We start from the raw sequence: 24,400 nt of genomic DNA on the forward strand, positions 1-24,400 counted from the left end.
TGGATGGGAGTTTTATAAATTCTGGCCATCTATTTATCAAACGGGTGTAAAGTGTCTAAAAACGAGACAGCCGTGCCACACAAACTTTATCAAACGGGTAAACGAACAACTCTGCCCGAAAAACGGACGGTTGTGATCGATAGCTCCAACCGGGAATCTGTGGAAGGAAGCCACAAAGAGAAGAGATTTCCACGTTTGGGGCCCTCTCGATAAGTGGGTCCCCTTTGGTTTAAGGAATGGAGTGAAGTGACAGCTTCAAATTCATCGTTTTCAAATCCCACGCTTCTATTTAACCTCACTTCCCCTGCCCACTTCCTCCTCACCCTTTACTCATTTCTTCTCTTCCAAATATCCGTTTCATTTGGTGGGTCGTTTTTGTTCTTCTCTTCTGCATTACAAATTGCTTTCTTTTGAACTCTAATGATGAATTCTTGCTTCATTTTTGGTCTTTCTGTTCCATTGCGTTTCGTTTCTACTGTTTGGCATATTTCTGAGTTTGATTTTTCTGGTAATCGCCCTCTGTTTCATATATCTTTAAGGGATTTCTCATCTCCTAGAAATGGATTGCAGTTACCCAGTTTGCGGTCAAATCAAATAAGACGAGTTTCTGGATCATCACTGATCTTAAATTTATCAGCATTTGGAAAATAATTTGTTGAGTGTGTCTTTTTGCGTATGATATATCATAATATCAACGTACTTTCAAATGTTGGCTCGATTTCCCAAGAGGGAAAAACTATTGACCTCCGTTTTGTCTTTTTCCTCTTTTCAATCTTTAACGTAACTTTCTAACTTTTCTGTCTGTGAAATGCTAAAAGCTGAAAGCAATTGGGAATCTTTTTCTACTTTTCCTTGGTTGAATATGCCATATTCCTAAGCTTTGAATCCTTCCTTACGTGCTTGCAGTGCAGGTTACTATGAGAAATAGCCTTAGGCCTCTCCTGGTTTCTCTGTTCCTTTTCATATCATATTCTTCTGCATCTAACGAAGGGCTGCTAAGGATTGGACTGAAAAAGATCAAAGTGGATAAAAACAATCGGTTAAAAGCACGGCTTGAGTCAAAAAAAAGACTAAGAGAGTTTAATAATCTAGGAGAATCTACGGATACTGATGTTGTAGCATTAAAGAATTATTTGGATGCTCAATACTATGGAGAGATTGGCATGGGCACTCCACCTCAAAAGTTCACTGTAATTTTTGACACTGGAAGCTCAAATTTGTGGGTGCCATCTTCGAAATGCGTTTTCTCGGTGAGGATTATGCAAATTCTAATTGGGAAAGAGGAGAATGACAATTGGTTTATGATTTCTAATATGTTCATTTTGCCTTCAAATGCAGATTGCTTGCTTTTTCCATGTCAGGTATCAATCAAAGAAGTCAAACACATACAAAAAAAATGGTTTGTTTTTCTTCTCTTTACCTGTAATAGTCTTCAAAATGAAATCTTGAGTTCAGTTGCAGCTTTGTTTCATTTATCCTCATCTTGTGTTAAACGAGTATAGAAAGATAATGTTTTGGAATGAGTAATTGGCTTTCCCGAAGTGAATTATTGTATATTGTTCATTCTCGCTCATAAGGACCGATCGCGGTTTGTTTCTGTACAAGTGGCTTCTAAGGTTGTGGTGGTGTGGTAGAGATAAGAATTAACCGTTCAGCAAGATCAATCATTTGATAACCACATAAGCATTTTGAAATTGCTTTCGACTCACTTATTGAAACCTGTTTTAGTTCCACGGTCTGAAACTTGTGTACTTACATGATAACACAGGAACATCTGCTTCTATCCAGTATGGTTCAGGAGCTATTGCCGGTTTCTTTAGTTATGACAGCGTTCAAGTTGGTGATCTCGTTGTTCGTAATCAGGTAATCCTAACTCTTTTTTTTTCCTCTTTAATAAAGTGGAAGAAGCCAATTTTCTATATCTAATATTGACTCATTTCAGCAATTCATTGAGGCAACTAGCCTGTCTAGTATGACATTCATAGCTGCTAAGTTTGATGGTATATTGGGACTTGGATTTCAAGAGATCTCGGTCGGTAATGCTGTTCCAGTGTGGTATGTTGATGCAACAATAACATTAGTTCCTTCTTGCTGAGAAAGGATTTTAAGGCGTTTTAATTAGGCTCTTGGATTCCCCTTAGGTATAACATGATTAAACAAAAACTTGTCAAGGAACCAGTTTTCTCATTTTGGCTCAATCGCAATGCCGAGGAGGAAGAAGGAGGTGAACTTGTATTTGGCGGGGTCGATCCCAAGCACTTCAAAGGCCAGCATACATACGTGCCTGTGACAAAGAAAGGGTATTGGCAGGTTGGCTACTGAAATCCTTTCAACACCAAACATTGCTTTATATTTTATCCTTCCCCTCATACTGCTCAAATGGTTTTTTGCAGTTCAACATCGGCGATATTCTTATTGGTGATAAACCAACTGGTATATTCCATTTACTTATCTCGGTTTGGAGTGTGATTATCACAGTTCATATAACGTGCTTCTAACATGAGGAACATGAAATGCAGAATATTGTGCTCATGGTTGCTCCGCTATTGCTGATTCTGGAACTTCTTTGTTGGCTGGTCCATCTGTATGTAACCTATACATCTTATTAGCTACTTAATCTCTCTTTAATCTTCATGATAATCTCTCTTTAATCTTCATGAGAGTTGGGGTCGAGAAAAATCAACATGAAGTTGAGAACTAGGTTGATTTATGGGAATGTAAGAATGTTAAGCAACCATTCCAAGAGACTTCACTTTGTCATTTAACTGCTAAAACTGAAGAGTACCTATATGAACTTAGCATATATAAGGTTCTCCATGCATTCGTCCATGATGATGACCGCCTTTGTTTAGGCATATACTTAAAAAAAGATACTTCTCCATTGCAGAATATAGTGACATTAATAAATAAAGCCATTGGAGCTTCTGCAGCTGCTCATCAAGAATGCAAGGCAATTGTTTCACAACATGGACAGACTATTATGGATTTGCTTTTAGCTAAGGTAAATCATAATCTTTGTTAACAACGTAATCTACCATGAACAGCTAGATAAAGGTCTTGAATTTACATTCCACTGACAGGCACAACCAGAGAAGATTTGCTCCAAAATTGGGGTTTGTACCTTTGATGGAACCCATGGCGTTAGGTTAGTGTATAAAGAATCTTCGCCGAAGATAATATTTCAAGTTGTTTTTCAGGAATCAATTAACTGACTTCACTTTCAATTGCTTAAAAAAAGGGATTAACTAACTCATGGTTAATGATTGAAATCAGTATGAGAATTGAGAGTGTGCTGAATGAGAAAGATGGTAGATCATCTGGTAGTTTCTCCGATGCGATGTGCTCTGCTTGTGAGATGGCTGTTTCCTGGATGCAAGAACAGCTGAAGCAGAACAAAACTCGAGATGATATTATTAATTACGTCGATGAGGTGAACTAGTTCTGTTACCATCTTTATCACTTACAAATTATTCATCTTCAGCTGACTTGCCTTTCACGTTTCCGCAGTTATGTGATCGAGGCTCAAACCAGGGAGAAACATTGGTCAACTGTGATCGGATCTCTGAAATGCCTACCGTGTCCTTCACCATTGGCGACAAAATTTTTGAACTTGACTCAACAGATGTATGATGGCTTCCCAAATATTTCTCTTCTGCATGCTTCTGAATTTGTGTACCACTTGAAGAATATCATCCAATAAGTAGTTACCCATCGATAATAACTTGCTAGGAGAAATCTCTCTTGTATGTGTGTGCGTGTGTGGTTCATCTGTCGATACATTGTTTCTCTGCTACCTGAAACATCCTTTCCTTGTCATATGATGTCGTTCCCGTTCTTTTAACGCCAACAAGCGTATCCAATACCTTATGCTGCCTGAATTTAACCTTATTCATGCTAACCCCACTGCTTTTTTGAATAGTACATTCTCAAGGTGAGTGATGGAGCTCAAGCTCAATGCATCAGTGGATTCATACCTTTGGACATTCCTCCTCCTCGTGGACCCCTCTGGTATTTCGCTTATCCTCTCAATTTTTAGCATTTCTAATATTCGATTCGTGTTTCGTTACGATGATGATTCTTAACCTGCTTGGTGCAGGATCTTGGGAGACATCTTCATGGGACGCTACCACACAGTCTTCGATTCTGGCAAAGTGAGAGTCGGATTCGCCGAGGCCGCTTGAATAAATCATCTTGGGAGACACATCTAACACATCTATATGCATCTTTACAGAAGCAATGAAGTTATTAATAATAAAAAGGGGGGGGGGGGGGGGGGGGAAGAAGCGCTTGTAAATGTTGTGGTGTTGAAACTATCTTTGTCTGTAATGCTAGTTAATTAGTGGAAAGTTTCAGTAAAGGCAGTGCTTTCTCTACTCATTCTTAGTAAAGACAAGTCTCCCCAGTCCCCACCACTTGACTGGATAGGCTGATTTTTCAGTCATACAATTACAATCAAAGATTCTGATACTAAACATATTACATACAACAAAAAGATATTCTTCCTTGAAAGCTAAGCATCTGACTGAAATATTAATACAACAAGTTTTGAGATTATATGGCATTCAATGAACCAATGAGGAAAAACATCCCCCAAAGAAGAGCAGTTACATGAATGGAATAGGGACAGTGGTGAGAAAAGCAGAGAGGATTCAATGATTCACTTGAAAATGAAACGTAGGAGAAATTGCAGCAGTTTAAAGATTGGGTTAACTTGAAGGGAAAGCAGCGTCACCCTCTAGAGATGCAGACGTAAGGCTACTTCTCATAGGCCTACCAAACCGAATGCAAAAAGAAAAATACTAAAGATGGGTGGCTGCAATAGAGAGGGTCGGTGGTGAGTCAGATGGATGTATGTGGTCTTTTTAGTTTTATGTTTTTCTAAAAAGTAAGATTCTTTATTTGAATTATTAGTTAAACTTCATAAACAAAAACTGCTTTTTGATTTAAAAGATGTTCGTAAAAACTATATAACAAACCTTTTTTTACCACATCAACCCATAAAAGTAAGGGTTCAAACAAGGGACGGATCTACCCGTAGTATACTTGATTTAATAAAATTTCGAGTAGGGAGGAAGAGTATATGAATGAATCGATACCACATCCGAAAAAGAGGAATTGACAAAACGGACTCGTGTTGGTCTGTAGGATTAACGAACCGTAAGCAATATGGTTAAGAAACTGTGTGGTTTGGTTGGATTGGCCGTTGGGGATATAGATAGCTTTACGAGGGTGATACCTGACGCTGCCTCCACTCCATCTTTCTTTCTTTTTTTATTTTTTTTTAACCTTTTTGACGTTTGCTGAAAACTTGGCCGGCAATGCAAGTAATCTCTCTCTCATGCTTAAAACTTAAAAAGAAGGCTATTTTATTCACGCTGCTTGTTCTTGTTATGTTACCTAAGATATTTGTTTCTTTTAAGTTGCCAATCAGGAGTATGCAAAGAGAGAAAGGGAGGAATTTGCAAGGCTGGAAAAGTTTTTTATATACTTTTTTTATTAGATTAAAAATGCTAGTGGTGTCCACTCCTTTTTTTTCCTTCTTCACCTTGTGTTGAGTACGGCCTACTTATTTATTTAAATATAATATAAATGGGTGAATATCATGTGATCAAATGATAAAGGATAACAACTTCTTCAAAATTTACTTAATTCTTTATTTAGTTAATTAAAATAAAAAAGGAAACAATTCTAACAGATAAGAAGTTTACTTTTGTGTTAATCCCCCATCTTTAGTGTTAGAACATGAATAAAGGAATAATGATATGGACTCTCAATCCATTCATAGAAATTATAACTGAACATATTATATTTTACCAACGTAAAATTAAGACCTTTTGACTATTAGCGAAAAAGGAAAAAGAGCTAGAAAATCAAATAAAATTTTGCAAAAAAAAAATCATCATTCAAATTTGTAAATATTAGGTAGAGAAAATGAGTTATATAAGGCTTAAATGGCAATGATTGAATGTCTAATTCAATTTATTAAAGTCTACTAGACTAAAATGGAACTAAACTCTTAACCAAAAAAAAAAAAAAAAAGGCTAAGGGATAAGGTGGGTAAGCATCATTGTGTAGTAAGGGTCATCATAATCAATTATTAATGAGAAGGATTTACAGTTACAGTTGTATTAATTATTCATAAAGTAAGACTTCAAAAAAGTCAATCTTTAAATTAAGAATTTACAACAAAACATCACACATCCACACCCATATACCAAATAATCCATCCACCGGAAAGGACCTTTGGAAATTGGAATCTTTCTCTCCTAAGAAATATATATATTGTTTTATTAATAAATATTTTTATCTCGATTTAGTACTTCAACTTTAGTTCGTTGTTATAACGATTTCTCCTTGTACTTTAAAATTTATAAATATTAAGTCCCTGAATTTTAGCAGGTAAGAATTTAGTTAATGTAGTTAAATTTTGTAATAGTTTAATTCCTAACAATTTCATCAAAATTAAGTATTGACTTTTATTGTATTTAGTAATTAATAAATACATTTGGTTCATTATCATTCCATCTATCTATCTAAATAAGAAATTCATTAAATTTTAACAATATTTTTACTATAAAAACTAAATCATTATAAAAAAATAAAAGGGTAACAAATTTGAAGTCACAGACGCACACAAATCCTTGCTTCTTTTTTTTTTTTTTTTCTAAAGTAGTTTTTAAGCTATTATTTTTGTCGTAATTATTTCTCAAGCAACCACAATCAACGTGAATTAACCACGTGATGGAGCATGTGATGGCATGTGAAACTTAGCGTTACATCTCCAATTACATAAACGGAATTACCTAAATCACCGCCGCCCAAAAGTAGTTCCCATTATCCTTTCTTTTGCCGCTGCCAGTGGTGCAATTCCCATCCCTTCCTTTGGTAAAAAGAAAGAAGACGGCCGCCGCCCATTGGCTATTATGTAAAGGACAAAGTCTCTGAAAGGTCAAGCAGGAACAGAACCGAATAACTTGTTCCAATCAATTCTTTTTTAAAAAATCCCTCCCAATTTGCCAACTCAAATTTACACATGAAAAAACCCATATTTAAAGTTGCCTCTTTTCTCATCTGATCCTTCACACCCACCTGATCTGTTTTCCCAATGGAGTGGACGAGAGGCCGGACCATTGGCCGTGGCTCCACCGCCGCGGTCTCCGTCGCCACTGATCTCCGCTCCGGCCGAGTCATGGCGGTCAAATCTGTTGAGTTCCCGCACTCGGATTCTCTGCAAAGGGAACGGAGGATTCTCTCTGAATTGGATTGCCTACATGTTGTGGCTTATAAAGGGTATGACGTTACGTTGGAAAATGGGAGATTGATGTGCAATCTTTTCATGGAATTTGCGCCTGGTGGGTCGATTTTGGACGCCATGGAGAGGGCCGGCGGCCGATTAGACGAGGCCATGGTCCAATTGTATGCTCGAGAGGTTCTGATTGGGCTCCAGTATCTTCATTCTAAGGGTGTGGTGCACTGTGATATTAAGTGTCATAATATTTTGGTCGGTGAAGGAGGGGTTAAGATAGCCGATTTTGGATGCGCGCGGCGCGTGGAGGAGGTTTCCGGTGGGAGTTTGGCCGGAACGCCGATATTTATGGCACCGGAGGTGGCGCGTGGAGAAGGACAGGGGTTTGCAGCTGATGTCTGGGCCGTCGGATGCACGGTGATCCAGATGGTGACCGGCAGGGCTCCGTGGGCGGATGTGTCCGATCCGGTGGCGGCGCTTTACAGAATTGGGTCCGGCGTGGAGTTGCCGGAGATTCCGAGGTTCATGTCGGAGGAAGGGAGGGACTTTTTGCGCCGGTGTTTGATCAGACACCCAGAAGAACGGTGGTCTGTTGGTGAACTTCTGAAACACCCTTTTGTTCGCGAGCAGAAATCTTGTTCGAAGCAGAATTCAAGAACACCGACGAGTATCTTGGAACAAGGATTCTGGGACACCATAAACGACTCGGAAACGCTTCAAACTCCGACCAGACCAAAAATTTACAGAACGCCATTGCAGAGAATACAGCAACTGAGTGAAGTGTGCAAAATTCAGTCTTTTGGGATACCCAATTGGGAGTCCGAGTGCGACGAAAATTGGGAAACAGTAAGAAGCAGAGAAAAAAGCGATTGCGTTAATGGATCGGAATTGCCCTGTTCCTCTGAATCCATGGCAATGGCAACTGAAATTGGAATTGGTAATTGGAACTATGTTAGTATTAGCATTAGTAGAAGCAGTAATTGTAGCAATAAAATCAGTAAGGCCAAGAAGAGGGACTTGCCAATGACCTCTGTTTGCAATGTAACATTGAAAACTATTGATTTTTCTTATGATGAGAAATTATGTATTGTCATTTCTTTGTTTCTTGTCTTTGCTCCTTGTATCGATATTGAATTATTTGATCTTTATAAAAATATTGACGAAAATTTCAACATAGAAAATGTATAGTAAGATGTGAAGTGTATATTTAATTTGGTGAAGAAAGCTTCGTAGTGCATGAAAACCTTACAGTTGAAAAACTGAAGTGTTAAGTCCATCTTCAATAATGACACTGATCTTACTCATTAAAAGATAACATTCAAAACTTGTTTTCAAAATGTTAACTTAGCAGCAAAGCCAAGCCGACAATAATGTTAGTAAAGTTTTTTCACTGCTAAAGTAGTCAAAGCCGACAATAATGATGCTCATGCTCTGCACAAATTGTCCATATTCTAGATCTGGGCTTCCTTTGGTTTGCTGCTGTTCTCTGGTCTCCACATTGAACAGTAATAAGCTTTTCCATCAAAATGATCCTGTTTATAGTTAGCTGGGTAAGTTGTGTAAATCATTTGGACTGGACATTATTTTTCTTACAAACAACTCTGTTACACTTAATTTCATTTTTAAATTTCTAATCTCATGCTTCCAAGGACCAAGGCAGAGGAGTAAGCCCTCTAAATTTGAATCAAGTGTTATGTCCTAAGAATGAGTTTTGCAGATGCCACATTCTTCATGGTTGAAGCAAAAGATATTTATATCAAGAAAAAAGAAACAGCTACAGAAGAATGACAGAAGTGAAGGTGTTTTTTCCATTACAAACCTGAATTTATCACAATTTTTTTTCAGCGTAGATTCCATTCTTGTTTCACTGTTTTTGCTTCTACTTTAATTATAAACAACACACCAAAACCCTATCTTCCCTTGCCATTGTGCATATAGAAGTAAACAGCCACCAGCAACCCATCATGGAATACCCAGGTCCTAAACAATATGAGGTGAAAACGAAGCGCAAAACTTGAAGAAGTGAGAATGCAGTACGCAATACAGGGTTCCTTATGAATTCTTCTTGCTTCCCGATCGAGACAATCTGTGATCCACAGATTGTAGCTGGCCCCTGAGGTTCTGGTTTTCCTCAAGTAAACGGTCATACTCGAGCAGTAATCCTTCAGATTGCTTCCTTAGAGCAACTACATTGGCTTCAGAAGTACTTATATCTTTTGTCTTAGTCTCAAGTTCCAATTCCAACTGCTTGAGCTTTGTTTGCAGAGTGGTCCTCTCTTCTTCCAACGCTTTGATCTCCTCTGACTTGCTAACCTTCCCATCCTCCACCATTCTGCTCTGCTTTTTGATAGTTTCCATGCCTTTCCTCCGTATACGCAACTCTCTCATATAATGATGTAATCTATCAATCATAAGTGCCAGAAATAGAGAGCCCCCTGCAAGTAAATCGACCACCTAGTTCAGTAACCTTTTAAACTCACCATTGCTCGGATTGTAGCAAGAGAATTCAGCATTTAAAACCAATAGGTTCTCCGTTCTTGAAAGAAAGAAAAAGCTTTTGTAACCTAAGAAGAGAGCCACTAATTTACCATGTGAGGTGAGGACTTGGGGGTAGGGGGGGTGGTGACAATTTGATTAGCCTTGTGATATGTTTCCATTAACACCATAACCTGAACATGTTAACTTATAAACTGAAAGAAAAATATTGAATCCATATGTAAAAATACCTCTAACTTAATGCATTTCAGAGTCTTTCGCACCATTAGATATACTGTAATCTAATTACCCTTTCAGATAACTTGCCGAGAAAAATGAGAGGAACAGATTGATAACCAAAACAAATCAATTAAAGAAACACACACTTCCATGAACTAATTTTCATTAATGAAACAGTGACCAGGATCAAATTAATGAGCTAGGATACCACAGCACCAAATGAAATTACCGACAAGAGAAGACGTACTGCTCCTTTTACCCCATATACGCAATTCATATCAGCTTTCAGAAGCAAAGAAAATCAAATCAAATCAGCGCATTCCAATCATCCCAATTCCTCGACTATTCTCAAATAAATCAATTCCAGTCAAATCCACATCCAACAGAATTCAGGCACAGGAAAATCAATTGCTGGAAACGACTTGAAATCCAAACATGCAAGAAAACGGGAAGTTTCGGTTTACCCATAAGCGTGGCCTCGAGAAGGTGTTTGGCCATGAGAACCTGATCGGTAGGGTTGACAGCACCGTCATCGATCCAACGCTTCTGGATTGTCAGCATACTATAAACACTCGATATGAGAACAATAAGAACAGTCCCGGCGACGCTCTTGACCATAATTGGTCCGCGTCCGCGCTTCACCCGATCCACGGTCAAGATCACGAGCTTCCTCAATGGGGTCTTGAACGAGAACAACAATATGAGAACCATCTCCGTTACAATAACGGTGAACAATAGCTGAATCATTTGGAGAAGTAAAGTTGGGATTCAGAAGAGCAGGATTTGGAGATTATGGATCTTGGCGTTGGAGGGAACAGTGATGGGGTAGGATTTATGAGCGGCAAGGTGTGAATATCATGAGATGAGAGATGGGCTGTGTTGTGGAAGCAATGGAGGGAAGGTGGGCGTAATCACTGAGCACAAGAACAACGAACCTCGCGAGAACTGAAGCATTAATTTATGGATTTTAAAGAAGAAAATGGATGAAGAAGAAAAGTGGAGAGTTTAGAGTTTAGAGAGAGAGAGAGAATCAGAGAGCTCATGGCCTTCCACGTTCTACTTATTGGCTATTAAATTTGATACAATATAAAAAAGATATCAATAATATAGACATAGTAGTATTATTATTAATCATTTTAAATTTATTAGAAATTATAGAAATACCTTTTTTTTTCTTCCAATACAGTACGTGGGTGAAGATCGAATTCATAACCTCTTGATCGGAGACATATGCCAATTATAATTATGATCGTTTTTGGAAAATGATAGAAATGCTTATTTGCTCATTTATATTTTTTAATTTTATAACCTTTTAAAAACTATTTATCCACGTCTACATTATATTGATCAACATTTTGAGTCTTGTAATTTATTTTTTTGTCTAAAAGAAAATCCAAATCCAAATCCAAATGGGGTTTTCTAACCTTTGCAGGGTAAGAAAAAGTATATATTTTTAATTTTCGTAAGAAAAAGGTAAACAAAAATAAATCCCCGTAATGTATGGTTAATATTACTCAACTAGTTAAGATATATATTGCCAACTAAAAAGTAGTGAGTTTGAATCTTCACCACTACCTTTTGTATTCAAAAGTAGGTGTATTGAAACCAATATTTAGGTCCAAAATAGAAAAATCAAGATCTAGGTTATTCCTACTTATTATTTATGTTAATCAATTATTTACCAATGTAAAAATAAAATTACAATATTTTCAATAGTTTTTTAAAAAGAGCTAAATTTAAAATTACGTACAAATATTTTTAAACAATGTCCACCCATGAAAATTTCCCTAAAGTTTCATTTTGCCAATGAGTGATACAAATACAATAACACATTGTTGTAGAATGTAGATCACCTATTATAATTTAGAAGTTTCAAATAGTTTCAAATTGTTAAGACCAACATAGCTCAACGGAACATATATCTCCACCCAAGAGGTTGCGAGTTCAATCTCCCCACCCCCATATATTGTACTCAAAAAGAAAAAAAAATTGAAACTTATAAGTTTTAAATTAAGCATTTAAAGTTTTCTTAAAATCAAGGCTACACTGGCTAAGGGAAGACATGATCCGATATAACTTGATCTAATAATTATACAAAGTCAATTAAAATATTTCATTGTAATAAAATAAATAAATACTATTTTTTTTTTTTAAAAAAAAGGCCCCTTTTCCATCTATAAAGCTGGTTTTTGCTTAGTACTGAAGAGAGTGAGCATAAGGATCCAGCCAGAATATTTTTTTAGTTTTCATTTTCAAAATAAATTGACCAACTTGAATAGTAGAGTAGCTTAGAATAGGTGATAGGCTATAAGCTAAGGTAACACACATTTTTAGACTATAGTTTTCTGTCTCTCTCATTCAACTTTCTATTATTTATGTAACATTTAATAAATTGGATCTTTAGAAGGTTTAATAATTAATATAAAATAGTACGAACATAACTCAACTCGTTGAAGCACTAAAAAATGGTGATTTGGAATTTCCACCGCCACATATTGTTGTACCGAGAAAAGAAAAAATAATAATTAATATGGAGTAGTTAGTTAAGGAGGGAAGGGAAATGACACCAGCTTTTCTTCTGTATTCAAAAGTTGTGCAATTTAGAATTAGAAATGGTTCCTTCAGGGAAGTAGAGGCTTCTGAATTCTGATTGATTCCACAGACCATTTTGAATTTGAAAATTCATAAAGCTACCTGGATTTTACTATTTTATATACGTGCTCTAACCAGGAAATTTCCATGAAATTTGACCATTTACATAGAAACAAATAACTTAGGCCATTAATCAATCAGCACAAAAAATAAAGTAAATGTTAGCATTCAAAAAATATCTTGTTATGACCATAAAAACGCCATGCCTCGTTACAAATCTCGAAAAAAGAAAAAAAAAACTAATAAAAAGTACTAATTTTGATGAAAAATTATAGTTAGAAAGAAAAAGAGATTCCTATTTTTTTCCATAGTCTTCATGAAACATGGGTCCCTTTTTAATCCTACCCATCACCAATCTCCAACCACTAACACCAACCAGCAACGTTTAAATGCTCAATAATTACGATTGAGAAATTTCTCGTAACATCAAATTCAATCCAAAGTAATGCATAATCAAGAACAAGTCTAACATATCCCATAGTACCTAAAGATTCTACCATGACGAGTATATAACTGTTTTTGCAACAAATTAATGTTTCATTCTTCTCCGCTCTACCATAATTTACATCGTTTTGATTCTCGACTCTTATTATTTACGTATAACTATACTAGTAGCATTTTGTGCACATCTTGTTCGATGGATTTTGGCTAAGATGAAACCTAATCATATACATGATTATCATTACAATACAACCAATCATCTTAGTGACAATCTTCTTCGAATTTGTATTGCCTTGCTAAAAACTAACCTAGAGGGTGATGATTATAAGATCCATATGGTGATATTCAAACATTGGAGACAAATTCTTTTATACACTGCAAGCTAAACAGAAGTTGGTAATCAGTAATAACAATAAGCATAAATTTCACCTGCCATAGGACATTTCATATAATTCTAAGTTCACCTAAGATTTGATCAATGCCAAGGATCTTGCTCGGAGATTCAAAAATATTCCCCTGCAAACAAACAAATAATAGAAAAAGGCATTTTTAAGCAACTAAAGACCATAAAAGAACAATCGATTAATAATCTGATGTATCAAGCGGAAAAAGAAGCAAAGGAAGAACACATACCAAAAGAACGCAATCAGGCTATGGAAAACGACCCGCAGCTGCAGTGGTACGTACTGGTGATTTAACCAACCAACAATCGGCCAGAACTGAAAATTCATTGGTTCCATTAATATGAATAAATTCTGATGGATTCGGTGCAATGGCTGGTATGATCGCACTATAAATATAAATGAGTTGAAAAAGGAGGCAAAAGCTGATGAATGGGAAAAGGAAAATACCATCCATGCAGTTAGCTGAACCGAAGGAAAATCCTTTTTAACCTTAGCCTTCACATGGACCCAAGGCCTTCCTACATTTCAATTTTCAATAGACAGAAGAAAAGATCTTAAGATTTTCTAGTAACCATGAAAATCAAGTAACAATATTCAAATAGTGACTGATGTTATTTTTTAATCAATTTAGCCACCATCTTACATAGTTCCAGCACAAAGCAAATTTTTTTAACCTATACGATGTTCTCAAAAAGTAAAAGTTGGGATACATTATACATATCAGTGGGGCTTTCTATAACAGAAGCATGCTTAATTTTAGCAGCTAAAGTTACCAAGATCCCTTTTTTAATTTCCTTTTTCCATGTGACAACCATCAAACTACAGCTATTATTCAAAAAAATAAGAAGGTGCCTGGAAAATATATTAACTTTTAGCACAACATTTGCAACTTGTATTTCTTAGATGCCTGCTTTTTCAAAAGGATAGTTGCAAAATATACTCACTTTCAATAACCAATCCATAATAAACCAAGAAGACAAAGTGGTTCCAAGGAGAGGCTGTCAATTGTTCCAGCACCACCTGAGAACAATAACCAAATTAGGTCATATATAATGAGTCTTAACACTTTCACTTGAGAAATCCACCATTTGCCACCCCAACCTCCATATCTCGATTAGCTCATTTCAATACCAAATTTGTTGGAGCATTAGAACTTGATATTTGATAACATTTCTTGGAAAATTTCCTAGTATACCAGAACAAGCTTTCTTGATCATACCAATAGGTACCCAATAGGCTCCTTCAAACAGATGCTTCATGTGCAATGAAACGATTATTTAAATTATGTCCGTTGTTACGAAAACAATGTACAAATAAATAGAAATATGAGCTCACAATAGTACAACGCTGCCCCTAACCAATTACTCATCAATTCTGAGTACCAAAAGAAAGAACAAAAGGAAGTAACAAGTGGGCAGTATATACCTTCTTCGCAACAGTTTTTGAGTCTCTTTTCCCTTTGAAGATTTTATCCAGAATTTGGTGCAGATAATGGCCAAATGGTCCAAGGTAAACAGCTCCAAAAAGCTGCATTCAGAGCGAGAACCAACTTTTTTTTCTTTCAACAATACACCCAAATAAACAATTGATATGCAAATTCCAGCGGATACATTATACGCATAGTCCCAGAAAAGAGGAAGTTGTCAAATGGGCTTATTCAGAAGAGTGAATATTAATTCAAACAGTTATTCGCAACAAATGTATAGACTAATGACAGTGAATCTAGAGAAGAGAAGACAATACCACTTTGAGTATAAGTCGCTTGAACTGAAGTTTCTGTATGCCAGTAAGCTTCTGGGAAACCACATCGCTGATCCCAGACAATACTCCAGCTGTGATTATCTGATTTAACAAAAACAGACATCAAACAAAAGCGACTCAACTAGAATCAGCTTAAAAAATTGGAGGGCGGATGAGGGATATTTCAGCTTCCACTATGACCAGGAACTCACAGCAGACAATTTTCCATTAGGAAACATCTAAGTACAAGAAAGGGCAAAAAAGACGAAATCGTGAAAGCCTATATCACTGAAACCAAATTATGAATTTAAATAGGGAGATGATAGAAGAGGGAGTGAGTGAGTGACCTTGGTTCTCAAGGGATGCTGCTGAAGCTGCGAAACATACTTCTGGAGTCCCTTCTTCGCAACAGACCCCATTTTTTTCCTTCTTCAGCAATGGAAAAATGAGTCAACTCTCGGATTTCAACACTATGCTTCAAATCTTCATATCGTGTAGTCCGCTTCTCCAAAATATCTGGATCCTGAGTGGGCCCTTGGTGGCTAATTACCCAAAGAAGATGGAAAAGTATATTCTGCAAGAACCCAAGGTTAGAGATTTTCGCCAAGCATACTTGGCGTCTGTGACACGAACGTTTGCGAGTTTTAGAGACCGGCGATCGCGGTCAGTTGGGGCAGACGAACAAGCCCGGTCAAGAATGATCGTAACCGCCTACTTTTCCCTCATTTGACCCTGACCCAGCCCGTTAACTTTTTTTTTTCCTTGGGAGATATCAGATTTGGCTTTTTTTATTAGTATTATTATTATTATTTTTCAATTCAACCCCACGGGAAATTGAACTCCTCACTTCTCATCCATATATATTTAATTAATTGAAGTATATATTCTGATTCGTATTAGTTAGAACTTAATAACCCTTTCATTTCCAGTTCTATATTTTAAAAAATTGTGATTATTGGCTCATAGTTTCATTACATGTTTCAATTTTTCTTTTAACCTACATTTGAAAGTCAAACACGTTTAACTTTGAAGTTCTTATGATTGAGTTATCGAAAATGAATATGCAACCTTGTTAGTATAGGTAGTGACTATCATTTCTTTTAAGTCTTTCTCGATCATTCTTCCATGATCTCAGGATCCCTTTCATTCGGATGTGGTATCGGTTCATTTATGTACCCCTCATTTCTATTCAGACGTCACAATACCTTAAAATTTCTAAATTTTTAATTTTGTGTCTTAAAAATTATGTAGTAAGGATTGGTTTCATAGATTCCGTTTTTAGAACATTACACTTAATAAAGTTAATAATATACATCACAAGTTAGACATAACATTGAAAATTAATGACTCATTAGATTTTATTTTATTTTTGAGAAATCTTTTTAAAATATAGGAACTAAATATACATCACCTTGCAAATTTATAACCTAATAAAAATTGAAATCTAAGAAATTAATAGGCAACTTTGAAAGTTTAGAAATATAATTTAGCATAAGTTAATCAGTTTATTATTTCATGATATATTTTAATTCATAACTCAACTACTTATATTCGATCAGAGTTCGAATCACCTACTTCACTTATATTACAACAAAAATTTAAAAATAAATCAAGCTTAATTACTATTTTTAGAAAACCCCTCTGTAAGGGCAGTATTGTAATTTTTCAGTAAAAAAAATTGGAATCTTAGTTGGAAGGGTATTTTGGTCTTTTGAAAAGAAAAAAAAACATGGGACACGTGTGTAGTGTGAGGTTGGTGTGTGTGTGACGTGTTAAAAGAAAAAGAAAAGAATAGGAAAGGGAAAGGGGAGAAAACGAAGGAGAAAAAAAAAAAGAAGAGAAAAGAAAGAAATTCGAAATGGAAGGGGTTTTGGAGAAGAGAAGAGAGAGGGGGAGCGAGGGCTGAAAAAGATGGATAACTCAAGGTTGTTGAAAGGGAAGAAGAAGAAGCATTGTGATTGTAGAGCCAAAAGTTGAAATTTGGTAAGTTTTCTAGAGATTTAATAGGGAAATCCATGGAAGTATGGAACTCTTTAAGATTAGTATTTGTGGGTTTTCTTTTTAAGGAAATTCCTGGTTTTTGTGGGTATTATGCTCTGTTCATTCATCTCCCCGACTTCCTATGGGCATGGCTGAGAACAAAGTGTGATTGTGTGGTATTTGATTATTAAAAGAAAATAAGATTTTTTCTTTGTGGTTTACTCAAAATATGAAAGTTGTTTGAAAAATTGGTGATGTTATGTTGATTCAAGAATTGAGAATTTATGGTTTCAGAGAGCTGTGAGGAGTAAGGTGAGAAATAATAATTTTAGAGACTTGGGAAGAAGAAGTTGCAAAAAGAAAAAGAGAGGAAAAAAAAACAGAAGTTGGGACGAAGGAGGAAGATATCTGGTGTTGAAGAGAGAGAAAGAAATCAAGGAGAGAGGTAATTGATAAAATAAGATAAAAAATAATAATAATAAAAGGAAAGGGTATATTTGTGTGAGATGGAGTCTGAGAAAAAGAAATTGAATGAGTTTGGTGAGACCCACTTTGTAAGAAGGAAAAGTAGTGAATTTTAATGAAGAGAGAGAGAGTGAGTAAATTGGGTAATAGGATTATTTTGAAGTTATTATGATTAAAGTTTGAATTATGTTACAGTTTATGTTTTATATGTTGAAAAATAATCTAAATTAGTTTAGAAATTTAGAAAGAAATTGACTATAGACTTGGTAGATGGTTGAAGGTCCGTAGTCGGCACGACTTTTCTATAGTTAGTAGGTGTTTAGGGCGGGTCATGTCACCCTCCCTATATAAGGTAGGGCTACATCGGTCGGGTCGGTTATTGGGCAAAAATCGACGTCGACCGACCTACGATCGGTTTTCAAAAATAGAAACCAACCAACCGACCATATCACGTGCAATCGACCGACCGGATTGTCGGTTCAGTCGGTCATTTTCGTCAAATCGACAATTTTTTTGATTGGCGGAAGAATATCGAAAGCAAAAGGGCTGGTGGAGATCATAGGATTGAACAGCGGGTGGAGATCGGAGCAGAAGGTGGAGGGGTCGACGAGATAGGGGTTGGGTCGCACGGAAAAGCGAGGAGACTGAGGGTTAAGCTATGGTGAAGCGAGAAGACGAATTGATCGGAGAGAATCGAAAAGGTTAAGCGACGGTGAGGCGACAACAATCGAAACGGCGGCTGAAACCCTAAGCTAAAACCTAAAATGTTATATATAATACATACATATATATATATATATACATATACACACACATATATATATATTTTTTCTTTTTAAGGTATATATCTCGATCGGTTCAATCGGTTATGGTGGACTAAAGCTGATCGATCGACCGACCGAAAAAATTAGAATCTCCAAAATCAACAATCGACCGATGGGAGCCAAAACCGAACCAACGTCGGTTTCAATCGGTCGGGACGGTTTTGAGACCTCAAGTGTACACCCCTGGAAGGTAAGGTAATATGGCAAAGTGGTACTTTTACTTTATATTTATTTATTTATACGACCAATTGCTCGTAGTAGAAAATTAAATATAATTTACGATGGCATTTTTTAAACAGGAAATAAAGAAGAAAAAAAGGCCTTAACACAAGTATCCAAACACTCCGGGTGGAGCACCGGCGCAAAGTTTCAAAAGATCAAATACAAATTTTTCGATGGTCAATACGTTATAAGCTGAAATTTGAAATTTTTTATAGGAATTGTCGTATATGAACTATTTACATTAAGATTTCATAGATAATAGATTCATTCAACTTTTTTTTTCTAAAAAGATTTACCCAATGTAGCATCTTTGCAGCCGCATTTTCAAACTAAATCCAATTAAGTATAATTAATTTAATACCTTTTTTTTTAATTTTAAATTTCGATCTAATCGAGAGTATATATCATAACCAATTGAGCTATGTTCTGGTTAGTTAATCAATTCAATATAATACCTAAAGGCATGTTTTCGAATTCAAAGGTAATGTGTTCAGAACTCTACTATATGTGATCGTAAAAAAAGAAATTTCACCATGAATTTCTTAAAAATTAATTTGAATTTTAACAAAATCAACTTGAATTTTTTTTTTCCTTTGACTACTAATCAACTTGAATTTGTTAATTATAAAAGTACCTCTTTATACAATTATTAATCTATATCTATATTTTAATTTCCCCTCACTCAACCATTCTTTTAACTTTTTGTTCTCCAATTTGTTTAATTCAATACGTTAAAAATAGAAAAATAAATAATTATAAATACTATTATTTTTATATAAATTTTGATTGAGTGAGAAAGAAGCATATTTTTTGTAAACTATAGCAATATAACTAGAGATTTAAATCTTTCACCTATTAAATATTATATATTTATACTATGATATCATGACCATTAAGGTTAAATAATCATAAAAAAAATATCATCAATTTAGTCTCATTTTGACCGAGCATCTAAATATAATGTTACTTACATAAGTTAGATTTATACAAATTTATTATAATAAAAAATTGAAATTAAAAAACAAATTTTTATACTAAGAAAAACAATAAATTATCTCTTAACCAATTGACACGCTTGAGAATTGATAACGAGGGATAACCACAACAACTTAAAATACCGAAAAACCAACAAAATTCTAACGACGCTGACGTTTCAACTCGCGTGCCTACGTCCTGAAATTTTGCATGGACTTAATAAAATATCAAACTAATTCTCTACCACCCAAAAATTAAAAAAATCAAAAATCAAAATCAAACAAACAAAAACAAATCAAAGGTCAAACACGACTACCTGTACAACTACACGACGTCGTTTTGCTTGGAAGACCCAATCCAAGCGAGAAAATCTAATATTTAAATAACTTATTATTTGAGTGTTTTTAAAGTTTAGCCTTTATTGTTAATTTTTTTTTTTAATTTTACCCCTACGTTTGAACATCCTTTATTTATAAATTTTTCCTACATTGATGTTAAATCTTGTTTGATGCAATTTTGTCGTTACTGTTTATCATTTTTGATAAATTAAAATATTGATTTCAAATAAAGAAAAAAATTACTTGAAATTGATTTTTAGAATATCACTTAGGTGGTAATTTTGGAAAATCAATTATTAATCTGTTTTTTCAAAATCACCTCTTCCAACATCACTCCTAAATACATCTTTAATAATTTGGAAAGAAAGAATGATAAATTTTATATGGTTAGATGATCTAATTACTCTTCTAAATTTATGTCAAATTGTTAAGCCATAGTTAATATTTAATAACGAAAGTTGGTATGATTAAAAATAAATATTAAGAGAAATTTCACTTTGTAGCATGAATTTAATATTTATTTTAAAAAATGTAACATTTTTTTTGCAAAATGCCACTTTTCTTAGTATCTTTCTTGAGTTTGAGTTTGATTGGAATTATGTTATTTTTGTAAAATTTCAGACTTTCAATGTCACTGGAGGATTTATAATCAATGAATGAGAATCATAATGGTAGGAATAGAATCAATTAGTGTGATCCTAAGTTAAAATTTGTAAACACTCTTCCTAATCTCATTTCTATCCTACAACTTTATTACTTATTTAATGGGCCTCACACCTTTATAATTATTACTTTACAATTTTTATCATTTCAAATTCACAATTTTTTGGTCGAATATATACGTCATTATCCTCTTAACTATGCTCGCTATTTCATATTAAATGATAGTTGTTCTATAAAAAAAAATTAGTTTATGTAATTTTATTTTAATTATTTATTATTTATCAATATTAAATAAATTATTATAATAAAAAAAATATTTAATATCAATAAAATAAACTAAGATTTATATTTCAATAAAAAAGACTAGCATAATATAAATAAGAAAAAGTATACTAACAACTGTATTATATCTTATCATTTCGATTCAAGACAATTAATCAGATTGATTTTTATTACAACAAGTTTCCATTCCAAAGTAGCATAAGATGGAAATATTAATTTGTTCAAGAAAAGAAGGGGGAACGAGTCACGAGTCAGCCAGTGAGCCGAGTCAATTCAGGCCGGGCCGCTGGTCAACTTTTCTTCACATCTGACCCTCTTCTCAGTCCCTCCCTTAAATTCAATACATTATTTGGTCTATAAAAGAGCCACCATCAGGTAGCCTCCCACTCCAATTCAAAATCAAAACCCAACCACCAAATTCAAATTCAAATTCACCCCATTCCCATTCCCGTTCCTCTCTTTTTTTGTCTCCTCCCATGGCTTCCTTACAGGCTTTTTCATCTCTCCTCTCATTTTCTCCTTCTTCAAGAACAAAAACCCACGCCGCAATCCACGTCCCGAAGCTCCCCAATCTCCGAATCTCAGTTCCCGGCATACCCAAAACGACATCGTCGTCGTCCATTAAACTCATCGAGGAGCTGTGCTTAAACGACCCAATCCCAATCCCAATCATTCCGGTCGAATCCACCCTCACGCCGGAGCTCCACGTCATCCTACACGCCGTCGCCGACCGCGTCCAGATGCACAGCAACGTCGGCCAACAGCGCGACAACTGGAACTCCCTCCTCCTCAACTCCATCAACATGATCACTCTCACCGCCACCACCATGGCAGCCGCCGCTACCGTCGCACCCGCCGGCGCTTCTCTCCTGGGGCTCAAACTCTCCTCCACTCTGCTCTTCTCCGCCGCCACGGGGATGTTGGTTATGGTTAACAAAATACAGCCCTCCCAGCTGGCAGAGGAGCAGCGGAATGCTGCCAGGCTGTTCAAACAGCTCCACGCAGAAATCCAGAGCTTGATCACGATTGGCGCCCCCACTCAAGGTGACGTGGACATGCTCATGGAAAAAACATTGGCGCTGGACAGAGCGTACCCACTTCCGTTGCTCGGCGCCATGATTGAAAAATTCCCCAAGACGTTCGAGCCCGCCACGTGGTGGCCCAGTCCGAAGAATGGAGAAGCCCAGAAAAAGATGAACAACAAACGAGAATTTTCCAATGGGTGGAGCGAGCAACTGGAGGCCGAAATGCGAGAGGTGGCTGAAATTATCAAACAGAAGGACGCTGAAGACTACGTCAGGCTTGGGAATTTAGTGTTGAAGATCAATAAGACTTTGGCCATTGCTGGACCTCTTCTCACTGGCGTTGCGGCTCTGAGTTCGGGGTTGGTGGGGGATTGGTCGGCAGCCGGGATAGTGGCGGCGGCGGCCGGATCTTTGGCCGTGGCGGTGAATGCGTTGGAGCACGGTGGACAAATTGGGATGGTGTTTGAGATGTATAGAAACTCTGCTGGATTCTTTGGGTTGCTGGAAGATTCGATTAAAGCGACGCTTGAAGAGGGAGACTGGGAGAGGAGGGAAAATGGACAAGCGTTTGAGAGGAAGGTGGCTTTGAAATTGGGGAGAAGTTTGTCTCAGTTGAGGGAATTGGCTACTAAATCTGCTGCTGCTAGAGAGGAAGGGATTTCCATAGATGAATTTGCCAGCAAGTTGTTCTGATTTTTTTCTTTTTAAGTTTTGATTCGTTGATTCTTTTGAGATGGGAAATGCTATGTCCAATGTCCATCCAATCGTGTAAAGAAAATAACATTTGGTCAATATTATCTAACTCTAATTTTGGTTTAAGATATTGTTTGCGCTTGTTGATCAGTATTTTGTTTATTTTCCTGGAAATTTGACCTGTGATATTCTAGCTGACATTTTCATGCAATTCTTTTTACTAAAGAAATGAGATTTTATTTAGTGGGTAGATACACTCTACTTTTGCTATAAATAAAAAATTATTGAATAAGGTACCTACATATCTAATAATCATTGGGATGCAAATTCGAAAAAAATCATGCGAGTTCAAAATAGATTTTATAATTACATAGTAGATAGAATAAATCATCTTTATTGTTACAAACTATTAACATATTAAATACATGATTTAAGTTTTTTTATCAACAATCTATGAGGGGTGAATTTGAACTTTCAACCTTTTAGCCGATGATATATGTCACTGAACTATACTTTAAATTATGGAAGTTAAACTATAGAAATTAAATGGAACGGTTCTTGCATAGATTTGGCTTGCACAAGCAATTGAAGTTTGAGAGCAAGTAGTACGTATCATAACGGATTCAAATATACCAAAGTGCTGGGGTTCTCCACCTTTTTATAAGTAGTAGTAGGTAGCTGAACTTAGTTGGTGGGCTCGAAATTTCAACCTTTTATCATGGAACGACCAATTTGCTGATGGTATTCACTGCGCTCAATCAGTCCCGCTAACCAATTGAGAATCCGAGTTAGCCTACCTTCATTCGACAATTCTTGTGAGGCTAATTTGAATTGTCCTCTTGACGATCCACAGGTGTCGAGCCGGTTTTCTTCCTCATAACAAGAAGGTTTTGAAATCGTAGGAGCTCATTGATAATTCGACCTAAAATCTAAGGAGAGGAGTGGTTAAGAAAAAAAAAGATTTAAGAAAGAGAGAGGATAGAAGGGAGTTTGTCGTTTTTCCATTTTTTATTTATGATAGAGTTTTGTCGGTTTTAATTTACAGAAAATTATACAATTTAGATCATTGTCATTTGTCAACGCCTATTTTCAAAATTGTCTACTTTTGAAAACAATTTCATATTTGTCCTTTTAAGGATTAATTGTAGTTTTGATTCATGAACTTTTATCAATTTTTTATTTTCATGAAATCCTTTTATTTTAATCTCTAAATTCTGTAAATTTTGGTCTTTCTACTATGTAATGATGTGTTTGTGTGAAATCCACACTATTATTCTTACAGAAGATTAAATGTAAAATTTCAAAAATCTTGAAACTAAATAAAAATTAGTCACAAATTTATTAATTAATAAAAGTAGATTTATTTATTTTTTCTTGCAATATACTTAAACCCTTTACAAAATATATATATATATAATAAAATATATTATTTAAACCTTATTAATTTAGATGGTTTAAAACAAAAAAGAACAAAAAGGCCTTGGACACGTAATGGATCTTGAAGGACGGGGATGAAACTCACAAGATTGAAAATATATGTCAATTATTGCTGAGCTATGCTCGCTTTGACATAAATGTGAAAATTTTAATAGTTATGGTTGAATTGATAAGATTTCATTTAGAGTGTATAAATGACGTGTGATGAATTATCTCAAAGAATTTTGAGTTCGAGCATAGTTTTATGGATAAGACTATATATAAGGTTAATATTTTTGTTGCTACCTACGATTTTTGA

General features: G+C 35.5%; 5 protein-coding genes across 7 annotated transcripts; 3 read left to right on the plus strand and 2 right to left on the minus strand.

Moving 5' to 3' along the window:
- The first annotated feature begins 233 nt into the window (after positions 1-233).
- LOC111012426 (aspartic proteinase) lies at positions 234-4,514 on the plus strand. 2 transcript variants are annotated; one of them, XM_022286571.2, is made up of 14 exons: positions 234-364; positions 907-1,250; positions 1,339-1,399; positions 1,769-1,863; positions 1,943-2,055; positions 2,142-2,310; positions 2,394-2,433; positions 2,520-2,584; positions 2,888-3,001; positions 3,081-3,145; positions 3,274-3,430; positions 3,508-3,624; positions 3,920-4,008; positions 4,097-4,514. In XM_022286571.2, the coding sequence occupies exons 2-14, from the start codon at positions 918-920 to the stop codon at positions 4,179-4,181; spliced, it is 1,503 nt and encodes a 500-aa protein (XP_022142263.1). In that variant the 5' UTR covers positions 234-364; positions 907-917; the 3' UTR covers positions 4,182-4,514. The 2 variants fall into 2 exon arrangements, with proteins under 2 accessions (XP_022142263.1, XP_022142264.1); XM_022286572.2 differs by having other exon boundaries at positions 251-364; positions 912-1,250.
- A 2,285-nt stretch (positions 4,515-6,799) lies between these two features.
- Positions 6,800-8,449, plus strand: LOC111012480 (mitogen-activated protein kinase kinase kinase 18). Its single transcript, XM_022286646.2, has one exon. The coding sequence runs from the start codon at positions 7,106-7,108 to the stop codon at positions 8,432-8,434; it is 1,329 nt and encodes a 442-aa protein (XP_022142338.2). The 5' UTR covers positions 6,800-7,105; the 3' UTR covers positions 8,435-8,449.
- A 582-nt stretch (positions 8,450-9,031) lies between these two features.
- On the minus strand, positions 9,032-11,013 carry LOC111012482 (B-cell receptor-associated protein 31-like protein). The gene is made up of 2 exons (XM_022286648.2): positions 10,426-11,013; positions 9,032-9,681 (listed from the first exon to the last, which is right to left on the minus strand). Exons 1-2 carry the CDS (start codon positions 10,706-10,708, stop codon positions 9,299-9,301), a joined length of 666 nt encoding a protein of 221 aa, XP_022142340.1. The 5' UTR covers positions 10,709-11,013; the 3' UTR covers positions 9,032-9,298.
- Positions 11,014-13,267: 2,254 nt separating this feature from the next.
- Positions 13,268-15,872, minus strand: PMP22 (Peroxisomal membrane 22 kDa (Mpv17/PMP22) family protein). Of its 2 annotated transcripts, none has more exons than XM_022286320.2 (8): positions 15,546-15,872; positions 15,202-15,300; positions 14,884-14,985; positions 14,403-14,478; positions 13,906-13,976; positions 13,688-13,773; positions 13,519-13,570; positions 13,268-13,429 (listed from the first exon to the last, which is right to left on the minus strand). In XM_022286320.2, exons 1-7 carry the CDS (start codon positions 15,615-15,617, stop codon positions 13,519-13,521), a joined length of 558 nt encoding a protein of 185 aa, XP_022142012.1. In that variant the 5' UTR covers positions 15,618-15,872; the 3' UTR covers positions 13,268-13,429. The 2 variants fall into 2 exon arrangements, with proteins under 2 accessions (XP_022142012.1, XP_022142011.1); XM_022286319.2 differs by having other exon boundaries at positions 13,268-13,436; positions 15,546-15,871.
- Positions 15,873-21,179: 5,307 nt separating this feature from the next.
- On the plus strand, positions 21,180-22,799 carry LOC148213440 (putative F-box protein At4g22030). Its single transcript, XM_088124750.1, has one exon. The coding sequence runs from the start codon at positions 21,424-21,426 to the stop codon at positions 22,663-22,665; it is 1,242 nt and encodes a 413-aa protein (XP_087980876.1). The 5' UTR covers positions 21,180-21,423; the 3' UTR covers positions 22,666-22,799.
- The last annotated feature ends 1,601 nt before the right edge of the window (positions 22,800-24,400 follow it).

Source organism: Momordica charantia (genome assembly GCF_013281855.1).
Source record: "Momordica charantia cultivar OHB3-1 chromosome 1 unlocalized genomic scaffold, Mcharantia_2.0 BLBB01000001.1, whole genome shotgun sequence".
Lineage (NCBI taxonomy): Eukaryota > Viridiplantae > Streptophyta > Magnoliopsida > Cucurbitales > Cucurbitaceae > Momordica > Momordica charantia.